This window comes from Lygodium microphyllum, chromosome 3, assembly GCF_053477565.2.
Source record: "Lygodium microphyllum isolate KBCC chromosome 3, Lygodium_microphyllum_v1.1.10, whole genome shotgun sequence".
NCBI lineage: Eukaryota > Viridiplantae > Streptophyta > Polypodiopsida > Schizaeales > Lygodiaceae > Lygodium > Lygodium microphyllum.
Genome location: NC_141137.1, coordinates 60,982,039 through 60,999,750, shown reverse-complemented (window position 1 = coordinate 60,999,750; position 17,712 = coordinate 60,982,039). Strand labels below are relative to the sequence as shown.

The 17,712-nt window shown below is 43.4% G+C and overlaps 2 protein-coding genes across 5 annotated transcripts in view; one reads left to right on the top strand and one right to left on the bottom strand.

Annotated features, from left to right (window-relative positions):
* Nucleotides 1-17,712, bottom strand: part of LOC148038403 (2-dehydro-3-deoxyphosphooctonate aldolase-like) — a 90,018-nt gene that overhangs the window by 27,437 nt on the left and 44,869 nt on the right. For all 4 annotated transcript variants that reach the window (XR_015689488.1, XM_087671541.1, XM_087671546.1 and 1 more), the window contains one exon: nt 16,894-16,938. Coding sequence is in view for 3 of the 4 variants with exons in the window: in XM_087671541.1 (XP_087527667.1) it covers nt 16,894-16,938 (45 nt within the window). In the remaining variant the exon portion in view is untranslated. The remainder of the gene's footprint in view (nt 1-16,893; nt 16,939-17,712) is intronic.
* Nucleotides 3,310-3,891, top strand: LOC148038404 (uncharacterized). Its single transcript, XM_087675564.1, has one exon. The coding sequence runs from the start codon at nt 3,310-3,312 to the stop codon at nt 3,889-3,891; it is 582 nt and encodes a 193-aa protein (XP_087531690.1).

Here is a 17,712-nt window from a genome sequence, read left to right as displayed (position 1 = left end):
TTAATTGAGAATGCTACTACAGGAAATGCATTATTGTTGGGACAGTCAAGTGGTTTTGGGGGCAGCATTAAACACGACAAATCTGAAAATTTTTCAGCAAAGAAGCCATTTGGTAAACAGGTTTACCAGAATTCTCAAAGCACAGGTAAACCTTGGCAGTTCAAGAAGAAGCCAGCCAAGTCCTTTGGACAGCAGTCAAAGGACTAGAAGAAACCTTTTGTGCGCAAGTCTCTTGAAGAGAGAAAGGCTTTAATGGCTGAGAGGAAGTGCTTTATCTGTGAGCAGACTGGTCATATTGCGTCTAATTGTCCGGACAAGAATAAGAGACCAGCTGATGATGATAAAGAGGATAGGAAAGGAAAGAAGCCCAAACCTTCAGCAGGTTTAGTGCGTGATATGCTGGGAGACAAGCCACACTCGGATGCTAATGAGCTTTGCAGAGCTTGGGGTAAAGTTAGGGATCAACATGTACTTATTTTCTTTGATCCTGGAGCTAAGGCAAATTTTATCTCACCAGAATTGGCTTCTACTTTGGGCATCAGAGCAAATGAGATGGGCTACACAACAGAGGCAGGGTCGTCCGGCCACTCACAGTCTGTGACACCCATTCTTAGAAAGCTGTGTCTTCATGTACAGTCTTATGTTGATGCAGAAGAATTTTATATCATGCCACTTGAAGGCTGTGATGTCTTGTTGGGAATGCCATGGATGTTCAAAAAGCATGGTGTGTTGGATGCCTTTAACAAGACACTGACTTTGGAACATAGGGGAAAGACTTATGTGCTTGATGTGAAGCTTAAAGGAGAGTCTGTACCTGTAGTATCGACTTCTGCCATTACATCTGTAATAAAGAATCATCTTTCTGCGTACTTGATTTTTGCACGTGATGTCAAGGATAATGACGAGTCAAATTTCTCTATGTTAAATAGAGACAGGTCTGCTTTCTTGTCTCAGTTCAGTGATTGTTTTTCTGACTCATTACCATCACAGTTGCCTCCAGAGAGGTCTGAGGATCATGCAATAGAGTTGGTGCCAGGCAGTAGCCCACCAAATAGACCTCCGTATAGGGTTAGTGCAACCCAACAGAAAGAGATATTGACCCAAGTCAATGAGCTGTTGGAAAAAGGGCTAATTCAGCCAAGCTCATCTCCCTTTTGCTCACCAGTGCTCTTAGTGCAGAAGAAGGATGGCTCTTGGCGCATGTGCATAGATTATCAAGCATTGAACAAGGGTACCATCAAAAACAGGTTCCCCATTCTAAGAATTGACGACATCCTTGACCGTTTGGAAGGAGCGTCAATTTTCAGCAGGATAGATTTGAAGAGTGGATACCATCAGATCAGGATTAAGCAAGAGGATGTGCATAAGACTGCATTTAGGACCACGTTTGGTCTCTATGAGTTCTTGGTAATGCCATTTGGACTTACTAATGCTAGTGCTACGTTTAATCGAATGATGGACAGGATTTTTCGTCCATACAGGCAATTTGTTGGTACATTCTTTGATGACATGATTGTCTTTTCAAAGAATGAACAGGAGCATAGAGAACACTTGAAAGCAGTCTTTGATGAGCTTCGCAGTAATAGGTTGCTTATCAATGGCAAGAGGAGTGAGTTCTTCTTGGAAGAAATCCAATTCCTAGGGCACATAGTGTCAAAGGATGGTGTCCGAATGGATCCTGCTAAGATTGAAGCAATTAGAACATGGCTAGATTTGAAGACTGTTCATGATGTTAGAAGCTTCTTGGGTTTGTATTCTTACTACAGGAGGTTCATTCGCAATTTTTGCAGAGATTGCTTCACCTTTACATGCTTTACAGAAGAAAGGAGTCTCTTTCCAGTGGACATAGAAAGAGATTTCAGCTTTTAATCTTCTTAAAGAAAAGATAACTTCTAGTCCAGTGATCATTCTGCCAGATCTTAGGAAGTCATTTGTTGTCCAGTGTGATGCCTGTGGCAATAGCATTGGTGCAGTGTTAATGCAAGATGGCCGGGTAGTGGCTTATGAAAGCAGAATCTTGCGAGGGCCAGAAAAGACTACAGTGATGCCTGTGGCAATAGCATTGGTGCAGTGTTAATGCAAGATGGCCGGGTAGTGGCTTATGAAAGCAGAATCTTGCGAGGGCCAGAAAAGACTATGCAGGTCTATGAGAAAGAATTGCTGGCTGTGATTCATGTGCTTTCTAGTTGGAAACACTACCTACTTGGGGCAGATTTTGTTGTCCAAACAAATCATCAGACATTGCGTTATTTCTTAACTCAGACTAAGCTGTCAGAAAAGCATATGCGTTGGGCAAACTTTTTTTCAATGTTCCATTTTCAGATTGTGCATGTGGAAGGCAAAAAGAATGTTGTGGCTGATGCTTTGTCAAGGAAGCCACAAATTTCAGCTGTGTCAATTCCTTATCATCATGAGCTTGATGATATGAAGGAACACTATGCTGATGATGAAGATTTTGCAAGGATCTTTGATCAGCTTGTCAATGGACAACATCATGAGCATTATCTTCTCAAGGATGGTTTCATGTTGATGCATGGTAAACTATGTGTGACTATGCCATTGAGACGGAAAGTTATGACAAAGAGTCACTCTCCACCGTATGCAGGGCATCGTGGTATTGATGCAACAATCAAAGCAATAGAGACATTCTTTTATTGGCCTACTCTGAGAAGAGTCGTGGATGCTTTTGTGCGGTAGTATTTGATTTGCAAGAAGGTCAAGTTTGACAAGCAAAAAGCACCACGGCTTTTACAGCCATTGCCTATTCCGGATAAACCATGGGAAAGCATAGCTATGGATTTTATCTTTGATCTTCCAAGGACACAAACAGGAAATGATGGGATATGGACTATTATTTGCAGGTCTAGCAAACAGGCTCATTTCATTCCTGTCAGGAAGAAGATAAAACCAGATCAGATGGCACGTTTGTTTATGTGCAATGTCTTCAAGTATCATGGTATGCCACAGTCTATTGTCAGTGATCGTGATCCACGGATGACAAGTCTATTCTGGAGAGGCATATTCAAGAACATGGGCACAACGCTTAAGTTCTCATCGTCATTTCATCCACAGACTGATGGACAGTCAGAAGAGGCAAATTCTACTGTCTTGGATCTGCTTAACTGCAATGTGTCAGAGCACAAGTCAAAGTGGGAGCAGTATTTGCCTTTGGTCGAGTATGCATACAATAATATTGTGCATTCGTCAACAGGCAAAGCCCCTTTTGAAATTGTTGAAGGTGGTAAAAAAGTTCCTCCCATTTTGCATACAAAGGATAAGATCTTTCAGGCAGATCAGTATGTGCAGAGTATGGGTGAAATGTATCAAAAAGTTAAGCATGCCCTTGAAAGGACTCAGGCAAAGCAAAAGAAAGTTGCTGATCATCACCGTCGTGAATTGATATTTTCACTTGGTGATTGGGTACTGTTGCGGTTTGAAAAGGCACGCTTAAAGAAGCGGAAAGGCAAGGAAAGTCTTTTCACTAAGCTTAGTATGCAATATTATGGGCCTTTTCAAGTAACAGAGAAGATTAGTGATGTCAGCTATAGGCTGAAATTGCCTAACAATTGGAAGATTCATAATGCTTTCCATGTAAGTCTTCTTAGACCTTATGTGGGTGATGTGCCAGAAGATATGCCAGCTGAGGAACAGCCCGAAGTTGAGGAACTTGATGAAATTCTTGTTCCAGAACAGGTACCGGCACACAAGGAAAGGAAAGTGAAAGGCAAGGTTGCTAGAAGGTATTTGGTTAAGTTCAAGAACTATCCAGCTATAGATGCTAAGTGGATGGATGAAGGTGAACTTGCAGAGTCACCTAATGTGTTGGAACTTTACCTTGAAGCATTTCGCTTGCAACCTACCTTGACCCCTTGTATCTCTAAGCTGAAATAGATTGTCAAAGTGACAATTGCTCAAGAAAGAAATTATGTACAAAAACAGATTTTGTACAAGTTAACACTTATTGTGTCCATATGGTTTTCTCAGTGCTAAAGAAGTAAGTATTGCTTGCAAGAATACAGTTTTTACTTCTACTCAATTGAATACATGTTGTAACAATGGTTACTCGATCGGGCATGTATTTTGTGAATTGACTCAGTGGGGATATCATTTTGATGTACCGGCCACTAGATCTATAGTCAGGGTGATGTGGAGTCATCAAATGAGAATCTACCACTATGCGGATATCATTGTGGTGTACCGGCCACTATATCTGGAAACAGTGATGTGGAGTCACATGATGATAGTCTGTCATGTTTCACAGTTAGAACATACATGTGTTAACAATGTGTTCAATTCACAATGTTGACTGATAGCATGTATGTGTTGTACATGTGCTGCCAAGTGTAAGTTCACTGGGTTAGCTGGAAGCATGTATAACATTCATGCAAACGAGGACGTTTGCGATTTCGAGAGGGCGGTATGTCACAAGATTGTGATAACTATTACCTTTTTGTTGATTTCTTTATTACATATTTTATTTGGTTTTTCTTTTTGGAAGGATCCCTCTTGAAATCTAAACGCCTGAGTTGCATGGCCAGTATGTGAAACAGACAGGAATGTCTAGTGAGTCAAGACTGGACATTTAAGGTCCAGTACAAGTCTGGAAGAGACTGATGGCACTATAGAATGACAAGCCTGGAAGAGACTTGTGAAAGTATATATGGATAAGTGTGTTGAAGAACTAGCCTGGAAGAGACTAGTTCAAAGTGAAGATGGACAAATCTTCAAAAGATTAGTCCATGTGGGGTCATCAGTGGAAATTCACTTTCAGTTGAGCTACATTGCTAATCTGGATGTAGCCATAGTCTACAAAGATGGTCAGAAGACTAGTGGGATGCAATGGAAGCAACTCCTAAAATTTAGGGAGTTACTATTTTCGGACCCCAGTATCTGTTCGCGTCATTATCTTCGTTTTTGCACAAGGATCAATCCTCTGGTCTATGCCGAGGTCTGCACCGAGCATGGAGAATTTTAGACCGAAAGGCTAGAACGGGAAATATCTTCCAGTGCTGCCACTTGGCACAAAGTTGTGCACTTACCTCTTTAAAGAGGGCTGGCGTGCAGTTTTTTGATGGATAGGGGCTCATTTGTGAAAAACAGCTGCAGATGGAGAGCTCTTGAGAGCTGGTCTACCCTGTCTATGATGCACAAAGGGCTGAGCTTGCTTCCTACTCTCTCTCTCTCTCCCTGACAGTATGGTTATGCTGCAGAATCAAGGGCCTTTCTTCTGATTCAGGTACAGCTGTGTGGAATATGTTGTTTTTGCATGAGGCAAGAGCCTCTTTTCTCCAGGAACAGGAGCAGTTGTTTGCTGCTCACAAGCAGGAATAGGTGATGGTGGTAATCTCACCAAGCAGGTGTCTGAAATAGCACTAAATCAGTACAGATTTTGGACTGTTCAGAGGTTAATTCAGAGCCCAAATGATGTCAGAATCAAGGGGCACTTGGCCCAAATGATGCAGAACAGTACAGGGATCAATATAAGCTGAAAACAGGTTTCAGAACAGGTCTGAACCAGTAATTACAGTGGGCTGAACAGTACAGGGAACAGTATGAGTTGTAAAAAGGTCTCAGAACAGGTCTGAACCAGTAATTACAGCAGACTGAAATGGTCAATTCTTCACTCCAACCAGAAGTTTCAGACTTGGGCAGAGTTTCCCCTCCTGGTCAACTTGATTTGGGTCAGTAATTGTATTGTTATGCTGTCAAATTTCACCCAGAATAGGTGAAAGACAGCCCATTGTACTTTCTCTTTTTAAAAATTAAAGAAATACCGCAAGGGGCGCCTAACTTAGGGGCCAACAGGGTGTCTATGTGGCAATAGGAGCATTCTAGCTTCCTGTATTTCTTCTTGATTCTTTGTCTTTAAGTTCAGGTAATGTGGGCGACTGTTAATTGGGTGAAAGCATTTATATATTTTGGTTGTACACTACCGCCCTTCCCAATGAACAGGCCGGTTTCAGAGAGCTTGCTGTCGAAGGGTGAGAAGCCTCTAAGTCTGCAAACCCAGGCCTAATGATTGACGCTAGCTGTTGGGGAGTGATGTGGATGGTGAAGAAAAAGCCAAAAACCATAACCTCAGGTGAGAAGCCACTAGCTCCGTTAGACCATGCTAGAAGAAATACGAAGGCCTAGTCATAAAGTCACCGCTAAAGATCCAAGGGCCCCGATCAAAGATACATCCTCTAGATGTTGGGTTTCAGAAGAGGTAAAACTGCTCGAAAGAGAGCCAAATCTCAAAAGTAAAAGATGGTGGGTGAAGAACTTTGAAAGTAGTAGAATCCCCCTCTAAAACTGGAGATGGAGGAACCCCCTTTGACATTGAAGAAAAGGGAGATGCCCCCCCTAAGAGGGGAGGAAAAGGATCCCCCTCTATATCACCCTCTGAGATAGATAGGGACACCAACTCATGGGTCACGTACTCCAAGGTGTCGGATGACGAAGGAAGTACCGCCCATCATGCCAAAGAAGGTATCACAAGCTTGGAAGGAACAAAGTAGAAGAGGGTGGGACAGGAGGCTCAGGGTGAGCCAATGGGTGGAAAACAGTCGTGGACTCTCAATGGAGTGGACTCCAAAGGAGATGTAAACCGTGCTAGCCACTAGATGCGAAAATGGGTGGGGGAAATTTCCACACAATGTGGTGGTCTCCAAGAGGACTTATTGCCTCCTAAGGTCTTAGCGTCTCCGCCTACCTATGAGAACTTAGTACGCGTCGGATGCGTCTTATGGCCTTGAGCATAGTAAACTAAGAGCCGAGACAAAACGATCTCTGTGGCTAGAATGCAGAGGTAGCACAAGGGGAGTGCCTAGTGGAAGGCACATACACTCTAGTGGGGTAGGGAGCAAAGGTCGATTTTGACAATCTTCAGGGGTGTAACAATTCTTGCTACGATAGGAGCACCGAGTAGACAAGTTGGTGGTGGAGGTGCCATGGTACTGGAGTGGCAACCTATAAAAGAGAGGGTGTGAGGGAGAAGGATATCTCTCAATGATGCAACAATGATGAACCTGCAGCTTATATTTGCCTTCTCCAATGCAGAGCATCTTCGTGGCTCATTGAGCACCTCATGTTCTGATAAGAAATGACTAAGCAACTAGAGAGACAGTAGGGTTTGCAGGGGGGAAACACAAAGTGCGTACAGCAAACACTAAAAATAGAATAGAAACTCACATGAGAAATGAATGAAATAATGAAGTGAATCCGATACAAGGGTGCCGTAGCACGATGGATGCCCTACAGCAAGGAGACTGCCGTTGAAGAGGAGGCTCTGAATCCGGAACGTAGGGATGATGACTAGTGATGCCTGAAGTAGGGAGCCTACCATCGAAGGGTGAGAAGCCTCTTGAGTCTACAAATGCAAGCCTAATGATTGACGCCAACTTACTGCTAGGGAGTGACGTTGGTGGTGAAGGAAGAGCCAAAAATTGAAAACGCAAATGTAGGAAGCCTCTGATGATGGAACTGCCAACTAGAAGTGTAATGCTTGATGAAGAGAAGCGGCCAAGCACCAAAACGCAAGTGTATGGAGCTTGGAAAGTTGACGATGGGCTAATGATGCAAACGCCAAGTGAAGGAGAGCCTCTAGGGCAGTCAAACACAAGGATGAACTATTGCCTAAAGGATGGAAGCTGACACCAGGCAAGAGGATGCTAACACACAACAGGGAGTGAGCACCAAATGCAAAGGGGAAGGGCTCAGTAAACTGTCGTCTGTGTGTGCAAAGAACCGCCAGCTTGAGAAGATGCTACTACCATCATAAACGCAGCCCAAGGTAGTTGAAGACTAGCACCTAGCAACAAGGAGATGGTGGAAGGAGAAAAGAGAGAGAGGTGGTGGAAAACTGACGGAATGAATGAGTGGTGTGAGTGGTGAAAAATGGATGGAAGGTGCCGAATATATAAGCACAAACGATCTCAAGTCTCTCCCACTAAAGTCTCTCGAGAGATGCTCTGACTCTCTCAAAAGGTCCTAGAAAGCCTTTTTGGGGCTTGAAACGGAAACTAAAAATGAAGAAGGGAAACTATATAGAATGATGTGGTTTCTCAACACCTTCCTTTATTAGCATGGGCAAAATCACATTATTGGTGAAAGTCCTAGGCTCACTCCTATGATATCAAACACCAAACAAGTTGTTTGAATAGAAACATGAAAGTGTAAGTGTGCATAACCGTGAGAGCCACACAAAGAGAGAGAACGCAGAGAGACCCCATTCATTTTTTCATCTCCTACTAGAGCTTTATTCCCATGTGTGGACCTCAATGACACCATAACGAATGGCCATCCATTCTTGCATCATCGGCAAGATGCCTTATTTGACCACTTTGCAACCAAATCATCCTTGACACTTCCATTTTCTGAGATGGAGTGCTCTCTCACATATTGGTGCACCCGTAATGCCTTCAATTTTTATTTGACCTCAGGTATCTATGGTTATGTGGCCTATGTTCAAGGATTACTGTTATGGCAGATTTCTTCCATGGTTTTGGCTGACTTGCTCCTTGCTGAAAAGGCTTCCTCATGGCCGCATATTGTTTCCTCCACTCCTATTGTGCCCCACATGATATTTGTGTTTTGATAGCATTTTGGCTTCACTTACGATGTTGTGAATTTCTTTGGCTAGCCAAAAGGCCTAATGTAAATACTCTCATTTAGTTTAAGTTCCTTCACGGAAAAAAAAGGGAATGAAAACCTGAATCAATGATGACTAAAAAAGGACTCAATGCAAAGCTTAAGATAATGGACTCGGTACCTACACATTGCCAATCAAAGCGCAGATGAGTGAAGGTGTTGGGTAGGAGGTTGAAAACTCAATAACCAGCACAAAAGAGAGTGAGGTGCCACTATATATATAGCCACTAATCCTCTAAACTGGCTGATCTGGCTGAAATGCAGCTTGCATGCTGCCTAAGTGTGCTGCCTTGATGGAAAGCTGGTGCATGCAAACCACTGACAGACATAGATAGTGCTAGAGCGTCAGAGCGTCAAACATCCTCACTAGACTCTTGCTGAGGTTCACAACGAGGAGCTAGACATAGAGAATGGCATGAAATGATATGACTGCTAACACAAAGCTGTTTCAAGGTGGAGCCATAGGCTTGATCTCAGTTGAGGTTGGGCAGATTTATTTGGAAGCACCTGTTATCTTTGACTTACTCATTCAAACATCAAGGGCCAATACAACATGAGTGTCAAGATATGTGACAATGCAAAGAGACAATAGAGTTTGCCAAGAGAAACATAGAGTGTGTACAACAAACATTGAGAGAGGAGAAGCTAAAAGACAAAAGAACACAGTGATAATGCACTAAATCATGCTATGATAAGAAAAGCTGATACAACGGAGCCAAAGCTCAAAAGATGACTACACTATCTTATCTCAATCAGGCGGCAGCTCACGTGGGGAATCTACAGAGTGAAGGGAGCGGAGTGTAGCCCTCCTGGGCAGTGGGCTACCGAAGTAATCACTGGAAGGTGAAGGATGGTTGTCAAGGGAGCCAACTGCAGTCCTTAGATGCCGTCACAGATGAGAAAGATGACCACTAGTTGTCAAGGGAGCGAAGCACAATCCTTGAACACCACAAAGATGGCTTGGGCAGCAAACGCAAATCCCAGAGGCCTGAATGCTGAAAACATAGACTGTAGGAACCTCGATGCTAATGCCTGTGTGGAAGAAGGTTACCAAATGTGGAGGCGATACCAGATGATGACAAACACAAGATGCAGATGCCTCTCGACTACCAAACACAATGGTGTATGATAATGTCAACTAGTGGATGTTGTGCTAAGAATTGCTCTTAGCCACTTAAACAGCCCCAAAACATGCTTATTTTAGGCTTATTTTAGCCAAAACCCTAAAATGGGGAGCGGATCGAGAGAGTTAAGTGGGAGAGGATCTAGAACCCTAATTTTCTATTAATTGGCAGCCAGCCCTCCACTCTTCTCCCAATCTCGTTTTTGCAGGTTTCAGGTGTTATCAGCTTGCTGTCCACACCCCGTTCGTGGAGAACATCTCAACCCTTGATGTCCATCATTGTTCCCTATAGTCTGGTGCCTATTTCCAGCCCTCCACACGCTGATTGCTGCTGTTTCTGCCTAGCGACTGATTGTCGATCATCTGCACTGCTGTCGTACAGCCTGCCACGTCAGCAAACTGCTATGTTTGCATGCCCCAGCTGCCGCCCTGACAGTTTTCTCTCTCTTGCTGCAGTCGCTGCAGTTTTTCTCTCTCCTACAGGCTGTCCTACCTACGTTTTTAGTCTTTCTCTCTCCTCACTGCTGTTTGCATCAGATCCAACTTCTCACTACTATGTTTGCTGGTGTTCGACATCCTGAAACTGCCTTGCTGCGATTCGGGATCCGTTCAGAGCACGACACACTCTCCTGCTCATAACCCCTGCCTTGATCCTTGAGAAACAAGAGTTCGAGGTTCAGTATTCATTCACTGCATAGTGTGTTTCCTGCATGAGCATCGTATTATTAGTAGTCATATCATTTCATTTATTAACTATGTTCATTGTCTCTGAGTTACCCTAACCCTAACCCTAACTGTGTTCTTTTATCACTCTGTGCTTTTTTGTATGGTTTCTCTTTATGCTTCTGTGTTAGGGTATTTTCTTTACATGGTATAAGAGCCTAGTGCTCTCTGAGAAATCTAGGCCTTTGATCTAAGAGCTCTTCGCAAGAAGCAAGAACAACAGTAGGTTCAAATGACTTCGAACACATCAACACCAATTCTGTCTCCAAAACAGCCTATGCCAAGAACCGAGTAAGAGTGGGCCGATCAGCTTGCTCCACAAAGTTCTGACATGGTGGAAGACGCATCTGAGTACATGGAAGAAAAGATAGGCAAGTTGACCTCTGAAGAATATAAACTGATCATAGCTTATCGACGAAAGAAGATTGAGAAGCGCGACCTAAGGATTGCCCTTCAAGAAAAGCTTCTGAATGAAGGTATGCATGATTTTCACTCTTCAAATGTTGCGCGAAAGTCCGATGATGTTGTAGGGCCGTTAAGACCTCCATCAGGGATAGGCCCCCCTCTTGGAGAGTAAGATCCGGAGTATTTTCCATTTTTTCAAACTCTTTTATCCTCTCCGGTGCAAGGTACTTTTGATTCGTCTTTTGTGCCTTTTTCTTTTACATCTTCTGTTTTGCAATATACTGGTACAGATCATGTGGAAGAAAGAGCTGAGTCTGTTGACTACGGAAAAGGTCCTCTTAAGGACTAATTCTTGTATGTTAACACATGTCACGAGGATTATAAGAAAAAGTCAAATACCTCTTCTACTGCCCTTCCTTCTTTTCCATCTACTTCACATAATTAGAATGAATTTGGTGTTCCTTTCACTTCATTACATGGTGCATCATCATCTTCACAGTTTCATTTTCAGTCTTTAAATGATAAAAATGAACAAAAAGAATCTGCACCTCATACACCTCAATTTCAAAACCCACCACATTCTTCCCTGCTTCACCACTTCCATTTACATCATTTACATTTCCATTTCAGACACCCCATGTCGCACCGCACATCACACCAGGGGGTTATGGAAACATAGACACATCCTTTAGGACCTCATCCTTCCCTCAGCCGGGTGGTGTTCCACCTACCTCATACACACCTTCGGGATCATTGCAGCCTGGGTATCCCTCTCAATCTCTCCCAAGTATGGATAAGTTGCCTCCACAGTTTGCCTCCATGGCATTGCCTAATGGACCTTCTGGTCATCCTGCTGTGTCGCAGCCTCACTTTGGACAAGGCTACCGTGCCCGAGTGTCTCCACCTACACCAGCACCTTATGAAAACATTCATGTTCCAGTGCCTCCATATCAATCGGCACTCATTGGACACTCACAGCCTCCTTCTGCCTACCCACCTCTTCCCCCCCCTCCTTTCTCTTATCAAACACACCCACCTCCATCATCTTTTCCACCATCATCTTACTCCACCTACTCGATACCTCATGGTTCTAGCTCATCTTCTGCCAAGAATGCATTTAATAACAAGACTCGTTTTAACGTGTCAAACTTTACTACTTGGTCGAATTTGATGAGACATGTCCTTGACTCACAGAACCTATGGGATCTTGTGCAGGGGTTGGAACCCCAACACGATCCCGCATTGGTTCCATACGAGGTCGTCCACTCATGGAAGGCTAGGAATGCCTCCGCTATTGTTGAGCTGATGCAGGCCTTATTGCTTGAGTTTCAGTCTCAACTTCAATGTTTTGACTTAGCGTTGACTTAGCGTCAGAGCGATGGGCACACTTGACTGACCGCTATGCGGCTCGCGATAGGACCCGTCGTATTAATCTTAACCATGAGCTTCAGCTTTTCAAAATCATTGGCCGGGATGACTTGAAAGTCAAGTTGGCTGAGTATCGGTGTCTCCTCGCTGAATTCTCAACTACGAGGACTCCCAAGTCCTCTGACGATCAGGTCACATTGTTCCTCAATAAACTCCCCAAGAAATACTTCAATTTTGTGGAAGGAATAGTTTCAAAGCCTACCATGCCTACATTCTATGAATTTGAGTGTTACTTGTTGCGTTACACACGATTGTTCGATTAGTTTTATATGAATTCCTCTTCAGAGGAGGCTCTTCTTGCTCATTCTCAAAAAGGGCAACAAGGGAAGGGCAAACCAAACCAAACCTCCACTCAAAATCAAAATCAAACTCAAAAGCTAAATTAATCTAGGGATTCTCAAGGAAACTCCCAGTCACAACTTAAACTAGGGTGGCAGAATGTACCTAAAAAGAATAGGTATTGTCAACATTGTCAAAAGGCTGACCCCCTTTTGACGACAAGTGTTGATCAAAGGCACGAGACACAGCACCAAAACCTAAGTCTCAGACCCCCGCCCCTCAGTCGGACAACCCCCAGCAGGGGAGGCAAGTTGATGGTAAGGGGCAACTTAAAGGTCAGACTCACACTGCCACTACACAGCCATCTCTGTCGACAACGTTCTCAACTCCAGAGGGCTTGTCTGACTGGTCTGCAGAGGCCCACATCGTCTCTGTAGAGGTTACTGCAGAGGCCCACTTGTCACAGCCAACCACTTCAGCTCCAATTTGGATTGTGAACAGTGGAGCTACACATGACATGACTCCTATAGGAAACAACTCCTCGATCAAGATTCAAGCTCTAGGTTGCATTAGTTTTTCCACTAACAAGGGTCCGGATCTAACTTCGTTGGACAATGTATATCATGTCCCTCAACTTGGGGTGAACTTGTTATCTGTTCAACAACTTTGCCAGTTGGGGTGAGCAGTTTTCTTTACAGCGACCACATTCGAGGTCCTTGACTCTCAGATTGGTTTAGTGATTGCTCGCAGTGAGGCACAGCCTAATGGCCTATACCATATGACTCACTTACTCTTCGAGCTGACTGCCGAGAGCTCCGTGTTCCATAGCTTCCAGGCCTTAGCCACATCTGAGGAGCCTATGCACAATGAGCGTCTTTGGCATTTTCGCTCAGGGCATCTTGGTTATGACTCACTTTATGAGTTGTCATGCCGTGAGCTGGTTGAGGGCCTTCCATGCCTGAAGCTAGCTCGAGATGTCTATAAAGCGTGTCAGCTCGAAAAGCAGCACCGTACCCCATTTACTCAGCAGTCTACAAATAGAGCTGAGGAGTCTCTTAGATTGATTCACGTTGATCTTTGCGGGCCGACATCCACTGCCGCTTTAAACGATGCACTGTACTTCTTTTTTATAGTGGATGATCATTCTCGATACATATGGGTGCACTTCCTCAAGCATAAGTCAGATGCTTTCACATATTTTTCTACTTGGGTGTTGCTGGTTCATAACCAAACTGGTCGTCGTGTCAGGTGCATGAGGAATGATAGTGGTGGTGAGTTTATCTCCCACAAGTTTTTCGAGTTTCTACAGAAGCATGGCATTTCTCACCAACTCACCTCTACCAACTCCCCCTCTCAGAATGAAGTCGTAGAGCGTAGGAACCGCACAGTCATGGAAATGGCACGCTCTATGCTGTTCGCAGCAAAGCTTCATGAGCGCTTTTGGGTCAAGGCTGTTAACACTTCGATGTACATCCTCAACTGATACTCGACTGCAGCTCTTCCTCAGAAGACCCCCTATGAGGCATTTTTTGGCTCTCAGCCTATTATTTCCCATTTCAGAGTCTTCAGGTGTCGTGCATACATACACACGCCTAATGACAACATCGGTAAGCTTACTCCCCGAGATGATCTCCTTATTTTTGTGGGATATTCCTCTGAAGTGAAAGCCTATCATTTGTTCGATCCTCGGACAAACAAGGTGATCGTTAGGTGGGATGTTGTTTTGATGAGAGGGATATTGTGCAATTTTTTGCACCGGATTCCAATCCGCTTCCTTCTTCCACATCATCCGAGATCGTGCCTATTGAGCCTGGTCTACTTCCTGCTCCTAGCAGCCAGCCCTCCACTCTTCTCCCAATCTCGTTTTTGCAAGTTTCAAGTGTTGTCAACTTGCTGCGCACACCCCATTCGCGGAGGACATCTCAGCCCTTGCTGTCCATCACTGTTCCTTACAACCTAGCGCATGTTTCCAGCCCTCCACACGCTGATTGCTGCTGTTTCTGCCTAGCAACTGACTACTGATCATCTACACTGCTGTCGTACAGTTTGCCACGTCAGCAAAGTGCTGCGTTTGCAGGCCTCAGCTGCCGCCCTGACAGTTTTCTCTCCTGCTATAGTCGCGACAGTTTTTCTCTCTCCTACAAGCTGTCATGCCTACGTTTTTAGTCTCTCTCTCTCCTGCAGGTTGTCTTGCCTACGTTTTTAGTCTTTCTCTCTCCTCACTCTTGTCTGCATCAGATCCAGCTTCTCATTGTTGCGTTTACTGGTGTTCGACATCTCAAGGCTGCCTTGCTGCGATTCAAGATCCGTTCGGAGTACGACACACTCTCCTGCTCATTAGCCCTGCCCTGATCCTTGACATACAAGAGTTCAAGGTTCAGTATTCATTCACTGCATAGTATGTTTGTTACATGAGCATCGTATTATTAGTAGTCATATCATTTCATTTATTAATCGTGTTCATTGTCTCTGAGTTACCCTAACCCTAACCCTAACTATGTTCTTTTATCAATCTGTGCTTTATCGTACGGTTTCTATTTATGCTTCTATGTTAGGGTATTTTCTTTACAGTGGAGACTAAGCCTGTGTGAGAAAAGCTAACGCCAATGCCCTTGATCAGCAAATGCAAGCGCTAGATGTGTCGCCAGGTAACAATGATGATGCCTGACGGAGGGGAGCACTCTAGGTGATGAAGGCAAGGTCCAAGAGGTGACGCAAAGTATGGGAAGATGATGCTAGGGTGAGGGAAGAAGGATCAATGCCCACCACGAACCTCAATATCCACCTGAAGGGGTGCGAGGGCAATGGAGAGGTGGGAGAGAAGGGAAGAATGTAAGAGTGATGGAAGAAGAGGGGTGAAGAATGATTGAAGTGGTGAAGAATGAATGAAGTGACAGCCTATTTATAGGCCTCAACTGTCTAGGGTGGTGCACCACTGACTACTTGCCCACTAACAAAAATGACCAAAATGTGGACACCAGCCCTTTTTGGGGTTGTTGGTATGAAACCCTAATTGAAGTGGGGAAACTGAAGAAGTGGTTTCTCAACAATGAGGATTCAAGAGTTGGTAGCAGCTCTAGATCTAGTTTCAGATATAGAGGTATCTCAAATGGTCTGAAGGTCTCACCTAAAACTGACACTATGGCCAATGATATGATCAGTTATGCTTTGTTAATTTGCAAGTCCTATGTAAAAGCATCCTCTTGGTTCACAGTCCATTTCCTATTCCTCTATCACCACCCTGATCTACAAGTCACATATATCTTGATACTATGATCCACACACCTATGATGAAGATTTCTCTGATTCAGATTGGCCTCCTGAACTCCTGCATAGGCACTAGGAAGCACTTCTCACTTTAATCTTTACAGAAGAGTATCCATCTTGAAGATTAACTTTAAAGTTTGAGATTTGTTTGAAGATACAGCAGTGACAATATGATCCAGAGAAACAGTTTCCGTTCAATTGAGTATTTTAAAAGATGCAGATTTCAGAGGATTGAGTTCTTAGGTGGTTTTTTAGCACATCAGTTGGAGATACACACCTGCAACAGACACATAGTTCCAAGAGCCAGAACCTTGTCAGAAAGGTTCCCACATCCTTCCCACATAATGAGCCAAGTTTTCAAGTGACTATAAAGACTTAAAAAGTATGAATTTATGTTTTGTCTAGATGATTTGGCCTATAAAATATTCAGCTGTTTTTACCTATTTAAACACACCATCATTCTTGCCTATGTTGACAGAGATCAGAGATATATATCTAGATTAACTTCCAGCAATAGCACTATTCCAGATTAATGATTCACTGCTGATAGGAGTCACCCTACCCCTGCACATGTAATCCTTGCATGCCTAGCTTTTGCAGTGCCATACTTTGTACATTTTTTCAGCAATTTAAGTTTTCTATCACTATTTTGACTCCGTGAATTAAGTTACTTGCTGTGTCCTGTTCATTAACTGATTGAGTGTTACAACAAGATGGGCTCACCAGAAAAAAGAAAGGCTCTATATACAAAATACCCCTTACAAGAAAGTTGTTGCATCTATTGTCCAGATAAGTTATGCTTTACACAAAATGACAAGCTTGGTATTGATCCAAACTTATCCAAATCAAGGAAACAGGTCAAAGTATTAGCCAAACCACTAAGCATCACTTGAAATTATCCAAAATTGAGTATTATATAACAGCTTCCAACCATATGAACAGGCTTGCAAAGGTTGTTGAACAAAACCTGGTGATTTAGTGCACCAGAAAATGCACAAATGAGGCTAGTATAGGCATATGGAAGCTTCAAATGTTACCTTCCTTCCAGCAGGCTGCTGTAAAGAGTGTGTAATGTCTGCCACCTATTTTAGCATAAAACAACAACTAATTTCAGCACTTGAAAACACCATCAATCAGATAGCATCTACGTCATGCATTGCAACCACAGGTTAACAACCTTAATTAACTTTCCACATCTCTTTTAGAGTGATCTAAGTTACCTATTAAGGAGCATCAAACATAATCAATGTGAAAGACAGAATCAACCACCTCAGGAAAATCAAATTCAATCAAACGTCCGTTTGCAGCATTTCACATTCACCAAAGAACATGAAAGTCACCACTTTGCTCTAGAATCAGCATAGTTTAGTTGCATCCAGATAAGGTAAACACTTCTAACTATGAGATTAGCATAGCCCTATGAATTCCCAAAAATATGCGAAGGCATCAGAATGTACAAGCAAAGATAAAAACAATATGTACAATATAGAAAGAAATGCCTTGTCAGTCCACACTGATTACTTGACATACCACTGGCATATACAGCAGAAACAGCCAAGCTAATGCTTAAGGGAAGCTGGGATGGCCTTGTTCCTCTTTCAAGGAAAGGTAATAGTAGAGTATTGACGATGGGCCATAGAAGCTGTGAGGAAATAAGCACTAAAAATCAGAACTCGTAGCACCATGAGTGAGAACCCTGGGACTTATAGAGTGCAGAAAGTGTACGAATCAACACAACTAACAAAAGAATGCTCAGGGAATGGAGTGAAATGGTAATGCACTAAATGAATGAATAAATTCAATGAACAAACCAAGCATGTACAATGTGATACAGCAGAGGCTCAAGGAGCAGAGGA

What these genes read in the sequence shown, in the direction of transcription:
- LOC148038404 (XM_087675564.1), top strand. Translation starts at nt 3,310, where the DNA reads ATGGGTGAAATGTATCAAAAAGTTAAGCATGCCCTTGAAAGGACTCAG.